The sequence below is a fragment of the Mustelus asterias genome, chromosome 9 (assembly GCF_964213995.1).
Source record: "Mustelus asterias chromosome 9, sMusAst1.hap1.1, whole genome shotgun sequence".
NCBI classification, from domain to species: domain Eukaryota; kingdom Metazoa; phylum Chordata; class Chondrichthyes; order Carcharhiniformes; family Triakidae; genus Mustelus; species Mustelus asterias.
This window is the reverse complement of record NC_135809.1, coordinates 6223781-6242435: the sequence shown is the minus strand read 5'-3', so window position 1 is coordinate 6242435 and position 18655 is coordinate 6223781. Positions and strand designations below refer to the sequence as shown.

At 44.0% G+C, this 18655-nt stretch overlaps 1 protein-coding gene across 1 annotated transcript in view; it reads right to left on the bottom strand.

Moving 5' to 3' along the window:
• polr3b (polymerase (RNA) III (DNA directed) polypeptide B) overlaps positions 1-18655 on the bottom strand; it is a 99752-nt gene that overhangs the window by 26271 nt on the left and 54826 nt on the right. Inside the window, exons 16-19 of the mRNA XM_078219562.1 lie at positions 15562-15715; positions 12203-12277; positions 3830-3928; positions 1189-1316 (exon numbers count right to left, since the gene is read on the bottom strand). Of these exons, the coding sequence (XP_078075688.1) occupies positions 1189-1316; positions 3830-3928; positions 12203-12277; positions 15562-15715 (456 nt within the window). The remainder of the gene's footprint in view (positions 1-1188; positions 1317-3829; positions 3929-12202; positions 12278-15561; positions 15716-18655) is intronic.

Genomic DNA, 18655 nt, shown 5'->3' with positions numbered 1-18655 from the left:
AATCTTATCGTGCAGTGCATTAGTTCAGCCAATAGTCAACACAGTTCCAGTTAAACGTAACTTCTTTTTCCACAAAGGCTGCACATTGTGGTGATGGTGCCATTAATCATAGCTATGCATTCAACCTGCTCAACATTTACATCCAGGTTCCGACAAGTCGCCCCGCTCGCTAACGTCAGAAGTGACGACAGGGCACCGTATCCAGGGAGCTGATTGTACAAGCTCAGAGTCTGGGCAGCTGAATACACCAGCCACAGAGAGGAGAAAAAACAGACAATGAATTGCAAATGACACTCCAAAACAAAAACACAAAAAGCTTCACACACAAAACCAACAATGGGACTCTGCATATATATCGATCTGCTGTTCTGTATGCACTGATCCTACTTAACTGTGTGTGGCAACAAACTGTTCACTTTGAAAATGATGTCAAACGGGGTACAAACACAGAAAGCAATTAGGAGAAACCTTTAGTGCCGGTCTCGCACCACTGACCCACTCCCAGAAAAGAACAGTGACAGAAACAACGCTTGGAGAAACAAACGCTCAGAATCACGACCGAAACAGTGAGAAATAAACTTGTCTTCCACAATATAACACAGATTTATCGAATTTACACTGGGGAAAGATGGCCATTCAGCCATCCAGTTAAACTGGACCTTTCCAAATCCTATTTTCCTGCCCTTTCTCCCCCCACCCCCTCCATCCTTTTACAATCTTCCTTTCAAATCAAATCAAATTTCCTTTTAAGATGAAGCTGCAGCCTCCATATCTCTAGTTTCTTATGATAATGTGTTTACTGTTTGAATAACCAGATCTGTGAGCAGAAATTACCCCAATCGCCCCCTTCATTTCAGCCAATGATGATTTGCAGCCCGTTTTGTTGTATCCCATTAACTAAGTGGTGTGAACAAACCCGTACTATTCCCCTTCTCAAAAGCTGATCTTGGCAAACCTCTATTAGATTCCCCCTTTCACCTTCTCTTGTTCCTGAGCCTTTCTTCCCCAACTATAACTTTATTTTCTTCTGAGCTGAGCTCTTTGATAAATGGTAAATTTGAATAGGTCGCAGCCAAACGATGAGACAGGCTGAATGTGCTGGTCACATTGGAATGTAATTCAGAGTTTCTCCGTCGTCCTGTTTAAGCAAGAATTGCAGGGATTTCTCATGAGGTGAGCAGCTCTTACCCATGGCTTGTTTTCCCATGGCGCACTGGTAGGTGTTCCTCGGAGACTGATTGTGGTGAGGATAGGGAATAAGCCCAGCACATACACCAAGGAGTGTAAACGGTTCAATCTCCAAGTGGGTTGTAGTTCTGTAATAATGAGCAACAGAGTTAATTTAGGACACTTTAACCAGAAAAACAGTGTATGGAAAAATCTCTCATACATCAGAGGTCCAGCGGTAATGTATGATATTTAATAAATTCTAGCGCATTCATTAGAATAATTATGAGAAAAAAAAGTAATGTCGAGAACAGGAAGCAGTATTTTCACCAGACAGTTTTACTCAGAACGGAGGTGGCTCAGGGAAGATTTAAAAGTTCATAAAATGAGGGGTTTGACAGTAAATAGGGAGCAGATTTTTTCCAATGGTAGGCAGGTCGACAAGCAGAGGAGACAGATTTAAGGTCATTGACTAAAGAACCAGAGGTGAGATGAGAATGTCATTTTAGACAGCTCGGATGCACTGTCTGAAAGGGAAATTTGAGGAAGATTTTAATTTCTCCAATTCCCTTTCTGAAATATTTGAAAGGGAAAACATTGCAGGACTACAGGGAAAGAGGGAAGTGAGGGACTAACCAATTAGGCAGCTTGACTAACGAGCTAACTAGGCATGGTGGGCCAATAGACCTCCAACTGTGTGGTAAGGTCCCAAGGATAGCTGGTATTGATAAAGTGCCTTTAACATGAAAAAAAAAGCTCTTAATGTGTTTAAGTAGGCGGATATTCCAATGTAAAATTACAGCTCTACAATGCATTAATAATATCCATATTATAGCACAGAGCAGGTGAATGGATGGATTTGATGTCAGATCAACTTGCATATGGCGCAGGTTAAGCCTCAGGACTAAATCGCAAACGCGACTGTATGCAACACAGCTCTGCTTTCTCGGCCGACTGACGGTTACCAGATCCTTCCGCGAGGACCTCTCGTGCATCGCCCCGAGAATGACCTTGCCAGAGACATGACTACCAACGTGGGAGTGTGTGGCATCCTCATGGTTGGGAGAATTTGGTAGCAGCAACACCCTTGAACAGATGGAGCCCTGATGAAAATATAAGGAAACAGGCTGCCAGGAGCCCTGGTCAGGCCCCATCTGGAGTAAATGTGCACAGCTCTGGGCACCACACCTCAGGAAGAGTATATTCATCTCATAGGAGCTGCAGCATAGATATGTCAGAATGATTCCAGGGTTACAAATGTCAAATTGTGAAGGCAGGTTGCAATAAGTTGATTTTCTTTGAGTTTAGAAGGTTGAAGGGGTGATCCAATCAAGGTATTTTTGATGCTAGAGGTTCAAGATATTGAGGAACTCTTATTGGTTGCAAAACGCAGAACATTTTTTATTCATTTGTGGGACATGGGCATCACTGGTTGGACAGCATTTATTGCCCATCCCTAATTGCTTCTGGGGGGCAATTGAGAGTCAGCCACATTGCAGTGGCTCTGGAGTCACATGTAAGCCAGACCAGGTAAGGACGGCAGATTTCCTTCCCTAAAGGACATTAGTGAACCAGATGGGTTTTTACAACAATCAACAATGGTTTCATGATCATCAGTAGATTCTTAATTCCAGATATTTTTATTGAATTCAAATTCCACCATCTGCCGTGGTGGGATTTGAACTCGGGTCCCCAGAACATTAGCTGAGCTTCTATGGTTAATAGTCTAACGATAATACCACTAGGCCATTGCCTCACCACAAGGGGGCACAATCTTAAAATCAGAGCTGGGCCACTGAGGAATGGAATAAGGAACACTGTTCACGGAAATGTGGAACTCTCCCCCACAATTGGCTTTGGATTCTGGGGTAATTTGGAATTTCAAGACTGGGATGGACAGAAATTTACTGGGTTGGGATATCAAGGAATAGGGACAGGCAAATGGGAATTGAGGTACAGATCAGTCATCTGATAGGACAGAGAAACAGGCTGAAAGGCCTGAATGACTTACTCCTCTTTGTGTGTTCTGAGCATTTAGCATCCAAGGCATGGATCTTTAAAAAATATATATTTTTTTGTAGAACTGACCAATTATACTTGGAAATGAATACAAAGTACAAAGAACAGTACAGCACAGGAACAGGCCCTTCGGCCCTCCAAGCCTGCACCGATCATGTGTTCCTAACTAGACCATCCGTTTGTATCCCTCTATTCCCAGTCTGTTCATGTGGCTATCTAGATAAGTCTTAAATGATCCTAGCGTGTCTGCCTCAACCACCTTGTTTGGTAGTGCATTCCAGGCCCCCACCACCCTCTGTGTAAAATACGTCCCCCGCATATCTGTATTGAACCTTGCCCCCCCTTACCTTGAACTTGTGACCCCTTGTGTTTGTAATTTCTGACCTGGGAAAAAGCTTCCAACTGTTCACCCTATCTATGCCCTTCATAATTTTATAAACTTCCATTAGGTCGCCCCTCAACCTCCGTCTTTCCAGGGAGAACAACCCTAGTTTACTCAATCTCACCTCATAGCTAATACCCTAGAAATACCAGGCAACATCCTGGTAAATCTTTTCTGCACTCTTTGGTGTACTTTGGTGTTAATACTTTGGTGTAAACTCACTCCTGCAGTTACATCAAGTGCAGCAGTCTCTGAACTTACTTTTTGATCATATGCTCATAAAGTGCAATATAGCAATCATTTTCTTCATTGACATCGAGGTACTCCACTAACCCCTCGTGCAAGAAATCTTCAAAAGACCTGCAGACAAAGCATAAAAATTAAACCAACTATTGCACCGATACAGAAGCAAAATATGCAGAGATTGACCACCCGAAGTATTTACACTCCCTCTCGAGACAGCTTTTGTTCCTTTATTTGTCCCTCGGAACTGATTTTCCCATAAGTACAAGTTAAAAATGGGTGGTTGGTTCGTGAACATGTTAATGTAATTTCCGTTGGGTTTTTTGAGTTTATCTGGCAGTCCCCGGTATTGGTAAGCCACTTGTCTGAAGCTATTTTTCAGCCAGCGAGTCACTTCAGGAGATTAAACCACACGGATATGCAAGGAGATGAGCCTATTTACTGTGCTCTCATTTTCTCGGCGTTGAGTGTCTGTCTAAACTAGGCACATAAAACCAAGACAGATAGCAGTGCCTCTCCCACTCCACTCCTCCCAGTCCATCTATCACCCTGTCTGTCTCTGTTCCCATACCTCTGTACTGTAAAGCCACATTTTACCAGAGAATCAGCGGTTTCTCTGCTTCAATGGGCTCGTTCGAGATCAGCAACCCAAAAATATAAAAGGTGGGCGGCGCAGGACGTTGTAACATTGAAACTGGCGTTGTAAAGCCAAAATATGGCGCAAGATTATGCATGTTGCAAGTGCCATTTGTTGTAGCTCAAGCGTAGCAAAGTCGAGGACTGCCTGTGATTGCTTAAAACCATTTTTAAAATTCATTCGTGAGACATGGACATCTCTGGCTAGGCCAGCATTTATTGCCCATCCCTAGTTGCCCTTGAGAAGGTGGTGGTGAGCTGCCTTCTTGAACTGCTGCAGTCCCTGTGCTATGGGTTGACCCACCTGTTACATCTCTAACTTCTTCCACTTCTGCTGAAAGGTCATCGATCTGAAGTATTAAAGGCAGCACGGTGGCACAGTGGTTAGCACTGCTGCCTCATAGCGCCAGGGACACGCGTTCAATTCTGACCTTGGGTCACTGTTTCTGTAGAGTTTGCACATTCTCCCCGTGTCTGCGCGGGTTTCCTCCGGGAGCTCTGGTCTCCTCCCACAATCCAAAGGCGCGCGGGTTAGGTTGATTGGCCATGCTAAACTGACCCTAGTGTCACGGGGATTAGCAGGGTAAATGAGAGGTACAGGAATAGGGCCTGGGTGGGATGCTGGTCAGTATGAATTCGATGGACCAAATGGCCTCCTTCTGCACTGTAGGAATTCTATGATTCTCTCTCCACAAAATGCTGGAAATATTCTGATGTTTCCTGGCCTTCAGAGTATTTCCAGCATTTTGTGTTTTATTACAGCTGGGGATATTTCAATCTCCATGTTGAGCAGATATTTCCTTAAAATGATCATTTAATTCCCTCTTAAATTCTGATTGAATCAGCATCAATGGCCTAAAGCCATGCTTAAAAAGTTGTCAATCGGCAGAGGGAGGGCATGTTAAACACCTTGTTGGCTCATTTGAGTAAATAATGCTTAAATTATCTTTGACAATTATCTTTGTCAAAGCTTAAATTTAAATTATCAAATTGTTTTGTACATGCATTTATTGGTGAAAGCCTTAATTTGTTTGTATTGGGTTAACTTGTGAATTTTGGGATATGTTGATGAGAAGTCTTAAAGTTGCCATCTCTTTCAGTACCAAATACTGTGATATAGCTTTAAGAACACTTGGTGTTACAGCTCGGACACATTTGGACTCCAGTGAGTCCAGCTCAACAGTAAACTACAATGCTGATTGGCCAGGAAGGTGGCATGAAGACTCGATGTTCCTTCCAGGGACAATGGTCAAAATATACAAGTTATAGCTTAGAAGGGAAGCCAAGGTCGCAAAACCGATTGGCTGGAAGACTGGTCTGAAGACTAGATGTTCCGAGGACCTCGGGCTAAGAGATACAAATTAAGGTAAAACTGTTGTGGGGGCTCCAAGGAGTACTCTTTCCATTGGTCAAGATCTGCAAATATTGGGTTAGAAGTCATTAGTTGTGTTGATCCAGTGCACATACTTGGGCTAAATGTTACAAAGCTACCTCTATAAAATATATAAAAATTGGGGCGCATCACTGAGGTCTTTGCACTTACCAGGGTTAGTGTTTGTCACAGGATACTTTCTGGGAGGCATTTATGTGCAGAGCAAGGAGCAGGGCACTTGCTAAGAAGTTAGCATTTGCGTAGGACATCGCCAGTGAATGGGTATTTGTCATGAACTCAGGGGTTGCCATAAGAACCCAGTGTTAGGGATCACTCGATCCAGTAAAATACAGGATTGCCAGGGCTAAAAGTAATTGATTTAAGAGAGTGAAGAGAAAACGTATAAGCTATTAGTGGGGGGGTGCGAGAGCGAGGGAGCACGAGGGAGAGACAGAGAAAGTACTCAACAGGCAGCTGTGAAGTGTGTAGCTTCAGCAGTTAAGGTGGACTGTAAGATTCAGCAATTAAGGTAGACTGGGAAGTTGAGAGTTATGGTCTGCAAAGGGATCTGTATGCATGTTATAGTCAGGTTCGTTAAGCTAAAATCTTGAAGGATGTTGTGACCAGGTTCACAGAACCATGATCCCAGAAGTCCTGAGATCCACAGGAAAGGCACACTGACACATGTTGAACTTGTGTACTGTGCCAGGCATGTGAACTGACTAATGGCATAAGTATCAATCTTTATTGTCCACTAACGCTCCTAGTTTGCATTCTAAATTAGTGTTTGTGCTTTCTGCCATCATGGTTACTCTTTGTCAAGAATTTTCATACTCTGGGGTTAGTACAGAATCCAAATCTCTACACTGTGTTCTGCTTTAAAACAAAAATTGAGCGTGTGCATGGACTGAACAGATTCGAAAACAGAGGAGCTCTACTTGGAAAGCAATCCTAATTTACAAACCACAAAAACATGCTTTAAACCCGGGATAATTTAAAACTATGCACAATTCACGGCAGCACAGTGGTTAGCACTGCTGCCTCGCAGCGCCAGGGACCGAGGTTCGATTCCCAGCTTGGGTCACTATCTGTGCGGAATCTGTACGTTCTCCCCGTGTCTGCGTGGGTTTCCTCCGGGTGCTCCGGTTTCTTCCCACAGTCCGAAAGATGTGCTGGTTAGATGCATTGGCCATACTAAATTCTCCCTCAGTGTACCCAAACAGGCACTGGAGTGTGGCAACTGGAGCATTTTCACAGTAACTTCACTGCAGTGTTAATAGTAAGCCTACTTGAGACAATAATAAATCAACTTTCACTTTAAAATTTTAAAAAGTGGAATAAAGGGCATGGGAGTCAGCTGTGGCTCAGTAGATCAATCTTAATCATGGAGTCACTAGCCTCTGCGTTCAATCTCCTCTCTAAGGCTAGAGAACAAAAATTGAGACCAACACTCCAGTGCAGTACTGAAGGAGTGCTGCGCTGCCAGAGGTCCATCCTTAGGGTGAGATGTTAAACCGAGGCTGCTCTCAGGTAGACAATGTTTCTGTGGCACTGTTCTGCAGGAGAGTTATCCTCTATGTTCTGGCCAATATTTATCACAAGGACAAATTTCAGCTCACATATTGTGCAGAAGTTTCAAAGCAGCCATCTTGGTTTTGTATTCCATTTGCTAAGGATCCCATTCACCCTTACTCATGATTTTTTTTCCCCCACTTGTGTCCCTGTTTTAAAAGTTCACTGCACCTCGATGCCTAAACCCATCATTATTTGAGGTCTATTTACATTTTCTGTTCATTTTCCCCAAAAGACGTTGCTTCAGTTTACGATGCGCAAATCCTAACTCAAAGGCAATGTTGCAGAGCAGATTTTGTGACATCCATCTGAACTGAACAAGGCCTTTAAATGCACATCTTCTCTTTTGCTGCTTCTTCCCCATGGCACAAATTTGCTCAGTTTTTGGTACAGAAGCCTATCCTTTGAATTCAGAGTTTCAAAAAGCACCAGCCTATGTTGTTGTGCCTCTTGCATTGTTTGTCATTGCAGTTTCCGTGGTAACTGGTTTGAGGGCTGGACTAGCACACTCTGAACATATGAGTATATGAATTAGAGCAGGAATAAGGCATTCGGCCCCTCAAACTCGCTCGGCCATTCGACAAAATCATGGCTGATTGGATTGTGCCCTCACATCGACTTCCTCTCTGCCCCCTTTGACTTCCTTGTCAATCAGGAATCAATCTCATTGACTCTGCCGCCACTTGTCCCTGAGGAAGAGAATTCTCACAACACCAGGTTAAAGTCCAACAGGTTTATTTGGTAGCAAAAGCCACTAGCTTTCGGAGCGCTGCTCTTTCGTCAGGTAAGTGGGATTTCAGTTCACAAACAGGGCATATAAAGACACAAAGTCAATTTACAAAATAATGGTTGGAATGCAAGTCTTTACAGGTAATCAAGTCTTAAAGGTACAGACAATGTGAGTGGAGAGAGCGTTAAGCACAGGCTAAAGAGATGTGCATTGTCTCCAGACAGGACAGTTAGTGAGAATTTACAAGCTCAAGCAAGTCGTGGGGGTTACAGATAGTGTGACATGAACCCAAGATTGAATGCCGCCTTGGAGAACACTTACCTGAAGGTCAGAGGCCGAATACCCATGACCGCTGAAGTGTTCCCCAACAGGGCTTGCAAAATCTCACGTGAGAACACCATCCACTCCCACTTACTTGACGAAGGAGCAGCGCTCCGAAAGCTTGTGGCTTTTGCTACCAAATAAACCTGTTGGACTTTAACCTGGTGTTGTGAGACCTCTTACTGTGTTTACTCCAGTCCAACGCCGGCATCTCCACATATGAAGAGAATTCAACAGACCAATGACCTTCAGAGAAAAAAATTCTTCTTGTCTCCATCTTAGATAAGAGACTCCTTATTTTAAAACCATGTTCGCTGGTTCAGTCTCTCCCTCCAAGGGGAAACATCCTCTCAGCATCAACCCTCTCCAAACCTCCTCAGGATCACGTAATGTTTCAGTAATATCATTTCTTCTAAACTCTGATGAATACAGGTCCAGCATGTCCAATCTTTCCTCATATCCCCTTCATCCCATGAATCAGTCTAGTGAATCTTCTCTGAACTGCATTTAATGTAATTACAGCCCATCTTAAATAAGGAGAACAAAACTGCACACTACACCCCAAATGTGGTCTCACCAACTTCCCTAATTCCATATTCCATTCTCTTGAAATAAATGACAACATTTCATTTGTCTTCCTAACCACTTGCTGTACCTTCATACTAACCTTTTGTGATTCATGAACCAGGACTCCCAGATCCCTCTGTACCACTGCTTTTATATTCTTCCTGACAAAATGGACAAGTTCCCATTTTCCCAGATTATACTCCATCTGCCAATTTTTGTGGCCAAATCCCTTTGTAGGCTCCAGTCCTCATTACATCCTCTCCCACCTATCTTTGCATCATCAGCAAATTTAGCCACGATACATTCAGTCCCTTCATCCAAGACATTTAGACACATTGCAAACAGTTGAGGCCCCAGCATTGATCCCTGTGACATTCCACTAGTTACAGTTTGGCAAACTGAAAATGACCCACTCTCTGCTTCCGGTTAGCTAACCAATCCTCTATCGTACGTTACCAACCAGGTGCTCTTGTCTTGTATAGTAACCCTTGATGCGGTCCCTTACCAAACACCATTTGGAAATTCAAGTATACCACATACTACAGGTTCCCCTTTATCTACATTACTCATTACTTTCTCAATTTATATAGAATTTGCGATTGGTTCAGTGACGCATATGACAACTTGTTTTGAAGGCAGCTGGCACCTATGAAGTTCTATCAAACTTCAACAGTTGATTGAGGGAGCTGAAAAGGTACAAAAAGGAGCGTTACAGAACTGAGCATTTCACAGAAAGGCAGGATGGGTCAGCTAGCTCCCAAGGTTACAAGGAAGGAAATATGTTTAGAAAGCTTATTCATAAATAAGTCACAACTTGCAATTTGCTTTAACTTTTGAGGAGCTAAATAACATATCACTAAATATATGTATACATACAATTAAATAAATATTAATACAGTTCCAGAGGGGAGGCGGTGGCGTAGTGGTAATTTTTTTAGATTCATTTGTGGGACATGGGCGTCGCTGGCTGGCCAACATTTATTGCCCATCCCTAGTTGCCCTTGAAAAGGTGGTGGTGAGCTGCCTTCTTGAATCGCTGCAGTCCATGTTCTGTGGAGTGACCCACAATGCCCTTAAGGAGGGAATTCTAGGATTTTGACCCAGCGACTGCGAGGGAATGGCGATAAATTTCCAAGTCAGGATGGTGAGTGGCTTGGAGGGGAACTTGCAGGTGGCGGTGTTCCCATTTATCTGCTGCCCTTGTCCTTCTAGATGGAAGTGGTCGTGGGTTTGGAAGGTGCTGTCTAAGGATCTTTGGCGAATTGCTGCAGTGCATCTTGTAGATAGTACACACTGCTGCTACTGAGTGTCGGTGGTGGAGGGATTGAATGCTTGTAGATATGGTACCAATCAAGCTGACTGCTTTGTCCTGGATGGTGTCAAGCTTCTTGAGTGTTTTTGGAGCTGCACCCATCCAGGCAAGTGGGGAGTATTCCAAGACACTCCTGACTTGTGCCTTGTAGATGGTAGATAGGCTCTGGGGAGTCAGGAGGTGAGTTACTTGCCACAGTATTCCTAGCCTCTGACCTGCTCTTGTATTCCAACCATTATTTTAAAATTGAGTTTGTGTCTTTATATGCCGTTTGTGAACAGAACTCCCACTTACCGATGAAATAGCAGCGCTCCGAAAGCTAGTGGCTTGTGCTACCAAATAAACCTGTTGGACTTTAACCTGGTGTTGTGAGACTCCTTACTGCTCTTGTAGCCAGTGTTGTGGTGAATCCAGTTGAGTTTCTGGTCAATGGGAACTCCAAGGATGTTGACAGTGGGGGATTCAGTGATGGTTACACCATTGAATGTTAAGGGGCGGTGGTTAGAGTGTCTCTTATTGATGATGGTCATTGCCTGGCATTTGTGTGGCGCAAATGTTATTTGCCACTTGTCAGCCCAAGCCTGGATATTGTCCAGATCTTGTTGCATTTGAACATGGACTGAGGAGTCGAACATTGTGCAATCATCGGCGAACATCCCCACTTCTGATCTTATGATGGAGGGAAGGTCATTGATGAAGCAGCTGAAGATGGTTGGGCCTCGGACACTCATGGAGCTGAGATGACTGACCCCCCCACAACCACAATCATCTTCCTATGTACCAGGTATGACTTCAACCAGTGGAGAGTTTGTCCCCTGATACCCATTGATTCCAGTTTCGCTCGGGCTCCTTGATGCCACACTCGGTCGAATGCGGCTGGTATTGTCATTGGACTAGGAATCCAGAGACCCAGGGTAATGTTCTGGGGACCCCGGTTCAAATATCACCATGGCTGATGATGAAATTTGAAATCAATAAAAAATCTGGAATTAAAAGTCGAATGTTGACCATGAAACCATTGTCGATTCTCGCAAAAATCCATCTGGTTCACTAAGGTCCTTTAGGGAAGGAAACCAGCCATCCTTACCCAGTCTGGCCTACATGTGACTCTAGACCCACAGCAATGTGGTTGACTCTTAAATGTCCTCAGGGATGGGCAATAAATGCAGGCCCAGCCAGCGATGCCCACATCCCATGAACAAATAGAATAGAATAGAAAATATAGTTCTGAAAATAAGTTAATATTGAATGTTGTGGACGGGAAAGACAGCCTGGAGGCACAGAAATAAATCCCTCGGTTTTAAAGTAATTCAGAGGCACAATTTTTAGTTTATTCTTCCTGTATTTTATCATTTTTTTAAAAAACCAATTTCATAAGGTTAGTAAACATACTCTTGAAGACAGAGATATTTGGAACTTACCTCTGAGACAGATTCATGATACAAGCAGCAAAACAATTCAGAAGGAAGAGTAAAACAAGACCTCAAAATGCAAGATTCCCTAACCCCCACTCCCCTCCCCCTCCCCCCCCCTCCCCCCGCTCCCCTCCTACACAACCACACACATTTAAAAAGATGGGCAATCAAATAAACCGATGGAAAAACTGCTCGACAGTCACTAAGTGAAGAAAAGGTCAGCAAGGGGGCTGGCCAGCAATTTCCTCCCTCTGTGGGGAAGTACTAATTTGCCACCAGATAGTAAAGCTTGCCAGCAGCACCAACGGCACAGATTAGCCAGCACTGCCCACCGTGTGCCTCCCCCACCCTCCCCCGCAGCACCCAGACTGACCTGATATCGGTACAGCCATTGCAGAGCGTGCACCCAAGTTACCCACTTCAACAAAAACATGGTATCAATATTATTAAATGGATATTGAGTTACCTGTAGCCTTGAGATAGCTCTTCAATATGCTTATTTGTTACCGCTGGTTTTCCATTCTTCACAATGATGTAGGGCCTAAACGCAAAGTTAAGCAAAGAAATTTCCCTTAGAGAGCAACATTCTCCAGTACAATCAATAGCTGCCACTTTTTCTAGAACAAAGAATTTGGAGAATTTAAAAAAAAAATCATTGCAATTTCACTCCAAATCCCAAATACAAGAACACAACGCAAGCATAGAGTAGGCCATTCAGCCCCTCCCTCCCATAATCCTGGACTCCCCGTTGATCAAAGTTCAAGTGTGCATTCTCAAATTTTTAGCGTAATTACAAGAGGCGCACAGACCACTCAGTTCAGGTACTGTGATTCGATTTGCTTTCAATTTCTGGTTATAACAAATTAATTTGAATTTAAGTTAAGAAACAAACAAAAACTGCACAGTGCATCCATCTGGTCACTGTAACCAAAATTATCAAAATACCGCTAGTTACCATCAAAGTGTCTCAACCTGGGTTACCTAGCCAAGAGCCCAAAAGAGAAAATGCTGGAAAATCTCAGCACATCTGATGCTGCCAGATCTGCTGAGATTTTCCAGCATTTTCGCTTTTGGTTTCAGATTCCAGCGTCTGCAGTAATTTGCTTTTATCCAGTGGTTATAGCCAAGGCTCAATGAGTAACACGCTTGTCTCCGCATCAGCAGGTAGTGACTTCAAGTCCCATTCAAATGGCTTGAACACATACGCCATCTGACATTTCCAGTACAGAAACGAGGGAGTGCTGCATTGCAAATGATGCCTTCTTTGGATAAGATGTGGTTTAACCTCATTGTTCTACTCTGCATAACATCTTCAAAGAACAGAATCGCCAGTGCAACTTTTATAACCTTGAGTTTATTTCAATTTTAAATTATATTGACTGACTTTTCCCCCCACAATATCATTTTGTATTTACCGTACAAAACAAAATCAGGAAAATGCGAGTGCACCGTCCATCTCTTGGTCAATATAGACTGTCAGAGAAAATGAGCGCAACTTGGAAAGGCTTAATGAAAATGAGCAGATTTATGAAAGTGTTTCGAATCTTTCTATTTGCAGCGTCTGACATGGGGACATGTATCCCGCATGCTCTAACACTATCACCGGAGCAACCCAGGAGGACAAAGAAGGGCATGCGACATTGGACCATCAGCAAGCTTGCTATTTGTACAGCAAGCTCCAGCAAGGAGCAGAAAATAAACAGTAGGTACTTGTATAAAAATAAAGTACAAACACTCGCCCAAGTTTTAATGAGTACATCTTAAAAAGTTAAGTACTGTATCGGAACAATGCAACCCCAAGTATAGTATTACAGGAAAGAGCTAACAGAAATACAATTACCACTCTTACCACAAAGTCACAACACAGAAATCGAAGAGATTTTTCTTTTCTGGATTATTAGCTGGTACCAAGTAGGATTAACAATGTGTTTTATGCTCTATTCACATGGCAACCGGACAAGGGAAGAGAGTTTAACATTTTTCTCTTCCAAAAGCTGTGCATTTTGAATAAACCAAATAAGTTGTAACATTCTGCAATACGTCTAAACAATGAGGCCGGTGGCTGCAGTATGAGTTTACTCTGCTTTATTTACCTTGCCGCTGGAAGTGCCATTATGTATAATAACTAGTAAGGCAGTCAGTTAACGGCAGCCAGCTCCTGCTTTAATCACAAAGTCACAAGTACCAAGGTAGGAATTATTTTTAGCCCAGGGATTTAGCTTGCTGAGCTGTGACTCTCTCTTCTACTGGGATGCTGTGGAATATACAAGGTACTGGACATCAAGCTCCAGTTACAGCACAGCACAGCACAGAAACCGGGTATTTGACCCACCAAATTTATGAAGGCGTTATGTCCCAAAGAAGCCTCCTCTCACCATCCTTCACCTCATTAATCAACACATCTTTCGATCCTTGCACATCCCCATTGGCAACTGCATCCTCAGTTGCCTGGGCAATAACTCCAGAAGCCCCACCCTAAGCTTTTCTGCTTCTATTAATCTCTCTCCTACTTTAAGACATTCCTTAAAACCTACCTCATTGACCAAATTTTTTGTCGCCTGTCCTATTATTGCTATGTGTATCTGCTTATATGCTCCGTGTCTACCTCTTTTGCTCAGAGATTAGCATCGAATCATCTTGGTGCCTTAGTATTTTTTGTTATCGTTACATAATACAGCATAGGAGAAGATCATTCAGCCTATCACGCCTGTGCTGGGAAGAGTTATCCGATTAATCCTACTCCCTTATTCTTTCCCCACAGCCCTGTAAAGTCTTCCTTCTCCTCCAGTTTATCTAAAAATATATACACATATAAATAAGTCACCACTGAATCTGCTCCCACTATCCTTGTAGAAGTAAATTTGAAGAACATTTAAATTCCTAATTCTAGATTATTCATGCACCAGGCAGGAGTTGCCCAACCTGGGTACTTACCATCAAACACCCCTCATCAATCCTTCCATCCTCAAATTCCTTCTATGACTAACTTTCATCTTTTCATCCACCAGCACAGTGACCCAGTGGTTAGCACAGCTGCCTCTCAGCGCCAGGGACCCGGCTTTGATTCCCGCCCTTGGGTCTCTGTCTGTGTGGAGTCTGCACATTCTCCACGTTTCTGCGTGGGTTTCCTCCGGGTGCTCCGGTTTCCTCCCACAGTCTGAAAGACGTGCTGGTTAGGTGCATTGGCCGTGCTAAATTCTCCCTCAGTGTACCCGAACAGGTGCTGGAGTGTGACGATTAGGGGATTTTCACAGTAACTTCATTGCAGTGTTAATGTAAGTCTACTTGTGACTAATAAATAAACTTTTACTTCATGTCGCCTCCTTTCTCCTTAATTCCCTGTCCCATTATTACGAGCATTATCAAATACTTTATGAAAATCCCAAAGAATGCACTGTATTCCATCGTTCCTGCCCTTCAATAGGACATGATGTGGAGATGCCGGCGTTGGACTGGGGTAAACACAGTAAGAGGTTTAACAACACCAGGTTAAAGTCCAACAGGTGTATTTGGTAGCAAATGCCATTAGCTTTCAGAGCGCTGCTCCTTCGTCAGATGGAGTGGATATCTGCTCTCAGCAGATTTCCACTCCATCTGACGAAGGAGCAGCGCTCCGAAAGCTAATGGCATTTGCTACCAAATAAACCTGCTGGACTTTAACCTGGTGTTCTTAAAACTCTTACTGTACTTCAATAGGACAAACAGGACAGATTCATACATCGCACAAAGACAGCAATGCGGGGAGATTCTGCACGCTACCATTAGAATTAAAACAGCGCTGCACTTGGAAGTTGCACAAAATGATTAATCGCTGATTATTACTACCTGCAAAGTCTGCCTCCATCAGAAGAAATATAAACGCAGCGATCCGTCAGATTTGTGGAGATAGAAACAAATTCATTTATGTATCCCGCTCGCCGCATCAAACGGAAGGTTTTCACCAGCTTCTGATGGTCATGTATTACACCCAAGATGTTACCTTTAGAGATCAGCAGAGAGAGCGACAGGTTACATTTGGAAGATATTCAACACCTGCCACCCCAAAGTGGATTTCTGAAACAGACAGAATCTCCCAGCCCATTCAGCCCATTGTGCCTGTGCTATCTCTTCGAAAAAGCTATCCAATTCAGTGCCACAAATTGTGGTTCAATCATAGAATCCCTACAATGCAGAAGGAGACCTTTCGGCCCATCGAGTCTGCACCGACCACAAACACACCCAGGCCCTATTCCCGTAACCCCACATATTTACCCTGCTAATCCCCCTGACACTATTAGTCAATTTAGCATGGCCAATGCACCTAACCCGCACATCTTTGGAGTGTGGGAGGAAACCGGAGCACCTGGAGGAAACCCACGCAGACACGGGGAGAACGTGTAGGCGCCGCACAGACAGCGACCCAAGCCAGGAATTGAACTCGGGTCCCTGGCGCTGTGAGGCAGCAGCGCTAACCACTGTGCCACTGTGTCAAGGTGGCAGCACGCCACTTCCTTTTCGAGGGTTGATAGGGATAGGGAATAAATGTTGGCTTAGCTCTTGATGCCCATGTCCCATGAACAAATATTAAAAAATACATGCCTAATTGCCTTTGACAGTTGCTGTCAAATCAGATCCCACCATTCTTTCAAGGATTCCAGATCATTCCAATCTTCGGAGGAAATTTTTCATTTTCCTTCTAGTTCTTTAGCCAATTATCTTAAATCTGTGACCTTTGGGTTACTAGGCCATTTGACAGAAACAACTTCATCCCATTTGATCTATTGGAACACCTCAATTTTCAACACCTGTAATAATTCTAGTTCACCAGTTAAGGGAAAAACAACAACAGGTTTATTTACAGGTAAAGGCTACACAGCGGCTTGCAGCTATTTCCCGAGAAAGGTCTGGAACAGAAACACAAGCTCACCAGGGTGATTCCCCACTCTGCTCCCCGTGTTTGCAGATTGATCCTTAGAGGTACAATCACCACAATACCACAATTAAGCCTCCATTTTCTTTTCACTTTACTGGATGTGGGCGTCGTTGGCCAAACCAACATTGATTGCCCATTTCTACTTGTCTTTCAGAAGGTGGTTGGCGAGCTGCCTTCTTGAACCGCTGCAGCCCCTGAGGTGTAAGTACATCCACAGTGCTGTTTGACCCAGCGAGAGTGAAGGAACGGTGATATATTTCCAAGTCAGGATAGCGCGTGACTCAGAGAGGAATCTGCAGGTGGTGGTGTTCCCAGGTATCTTATGCTTCTAGATGGTAGCGGTCGAGGGTTTTGGAAGGTGCTGCCGAAGGAACCTTGGTGAGTTCCTGCAGTGCATCCTGCAGATGGTACACATGGCGGGCTGCTGTTTCCTGATAGTGTCGAGCTTCCTGAGTGTTGTCTGGAGCTGCACTCATCCAGGCAAGTGAACAGTATTCCATCACACTCCTGGCTTGTGCCTTGTAGAACGTTGATAGGTTTTTTTGGGGGGGTGGGGTGGTCAGGAGATGAGTTACGCGCCGCAGGATTCCTAGCCTTTGACCCATTCTGGTCACCACAGTATTTATATGGCTAGTCCAGTTCAGTTTCTGGTCAATGGTGTCGATAGTGGGGGGTTCAGAAATGCTGGTGCCATTGAATCTCAAGGGGCGATGGTCAGGTCCTCTTTGGTTGGAGATGGCCATTGCTTGGCACTTGTGTGGTGTGAATGTTACTTGTCATCCCAAGCCTGGATATTGTCCAGGTCTTGCTGCATTTGGATAACTGCTTCAGTACCTAAGACATCGTGAATGGTGCTGAACATTGTGCAATCATCGGCGAACATCCCCACTTCTGACTTTATGAAAGGAAGGTCATTGATGAAGCAGCTGAAGATGGTTGGGCCCTGGGACACTATCCTGAGGAACTCCTGCAGTGATGTCCTGAAGCTGAGATGATTGACCTCCAACCACCATAACTATCTTCCTTTTGCCAAGTGACTCCAGTAAGTGAAGAGGTTTTCCCTAATTCCCATTGACTCCAGTTTTGCTAGGGCTCCTTGATGCCATAATTAGTCAAATGCTGCCTTGATGTCAAGAGCTGTTACTCTCACCTCACCTCTGGAATTCACTCCTTTGTGCGTGTTTAAACCAAGGCTGTGATGAGGGCAGGAGCTGGGTGGCCCTGGTGGAACCTAAACTCAGCATTCTTGAGGAGGTTATTGCTGAGTAGGTGCCGCATGATAGCACTGTTGATGACCCCTTCCATCTCTTTACTGATGATTGAGAGTAGACTGATTGGGCGGTAATTGGCCGGGTTTGATTTGTCCTGCTTTTTGTGTACAGGACATACCTGAGAAATTTTCCACATTGCTGGATAGATGCCAGTATTGTAGCTGTCCTGGAACAGCTTGGCAAGGGATTAATCTCCTCTGTTCTAAGAGGAACAGTTCCAGCTTCTCCTATCTCTCTATATAACTTTCTTCCCTGGTACCCTCACCAAGGTTCTGATATCTTCATAAAACGTAGAGCCCAGAGTTGCACACAATACCCCAGCTGTGGCCTAACCAGTGATTAGTCATAGAGGTTTACAGCATGGAAACAGGCCCTTCGGCCCAACTTGATCATGCCACCCAGTTTTTACCACTAAGCTAGTCCCAACTGCCCACATTTGGTCCATATCCCTCTATACCCATCTTATCCATGTAACTATCTAAATGCGTTTTAAAAGACAAAATTGTACCCACCTCCACTATTACTTCTGGCAGCTTGTTCCAGACACTCACCACCCTGTGTGAGAAAAAATTGCCCCTCTGGACCCTTTTGTATCTCTCCCCTCTCACCTTAAAACTATGCCCTCTAGTTTTAGACTCCCATACCTTTGGGAGAAGACGTTGACTATCTAGCTGATCTATGCCCCTCATTATTTTATAGACCTCTATAAGATCACCCCTCAACCTTCTACACTCCA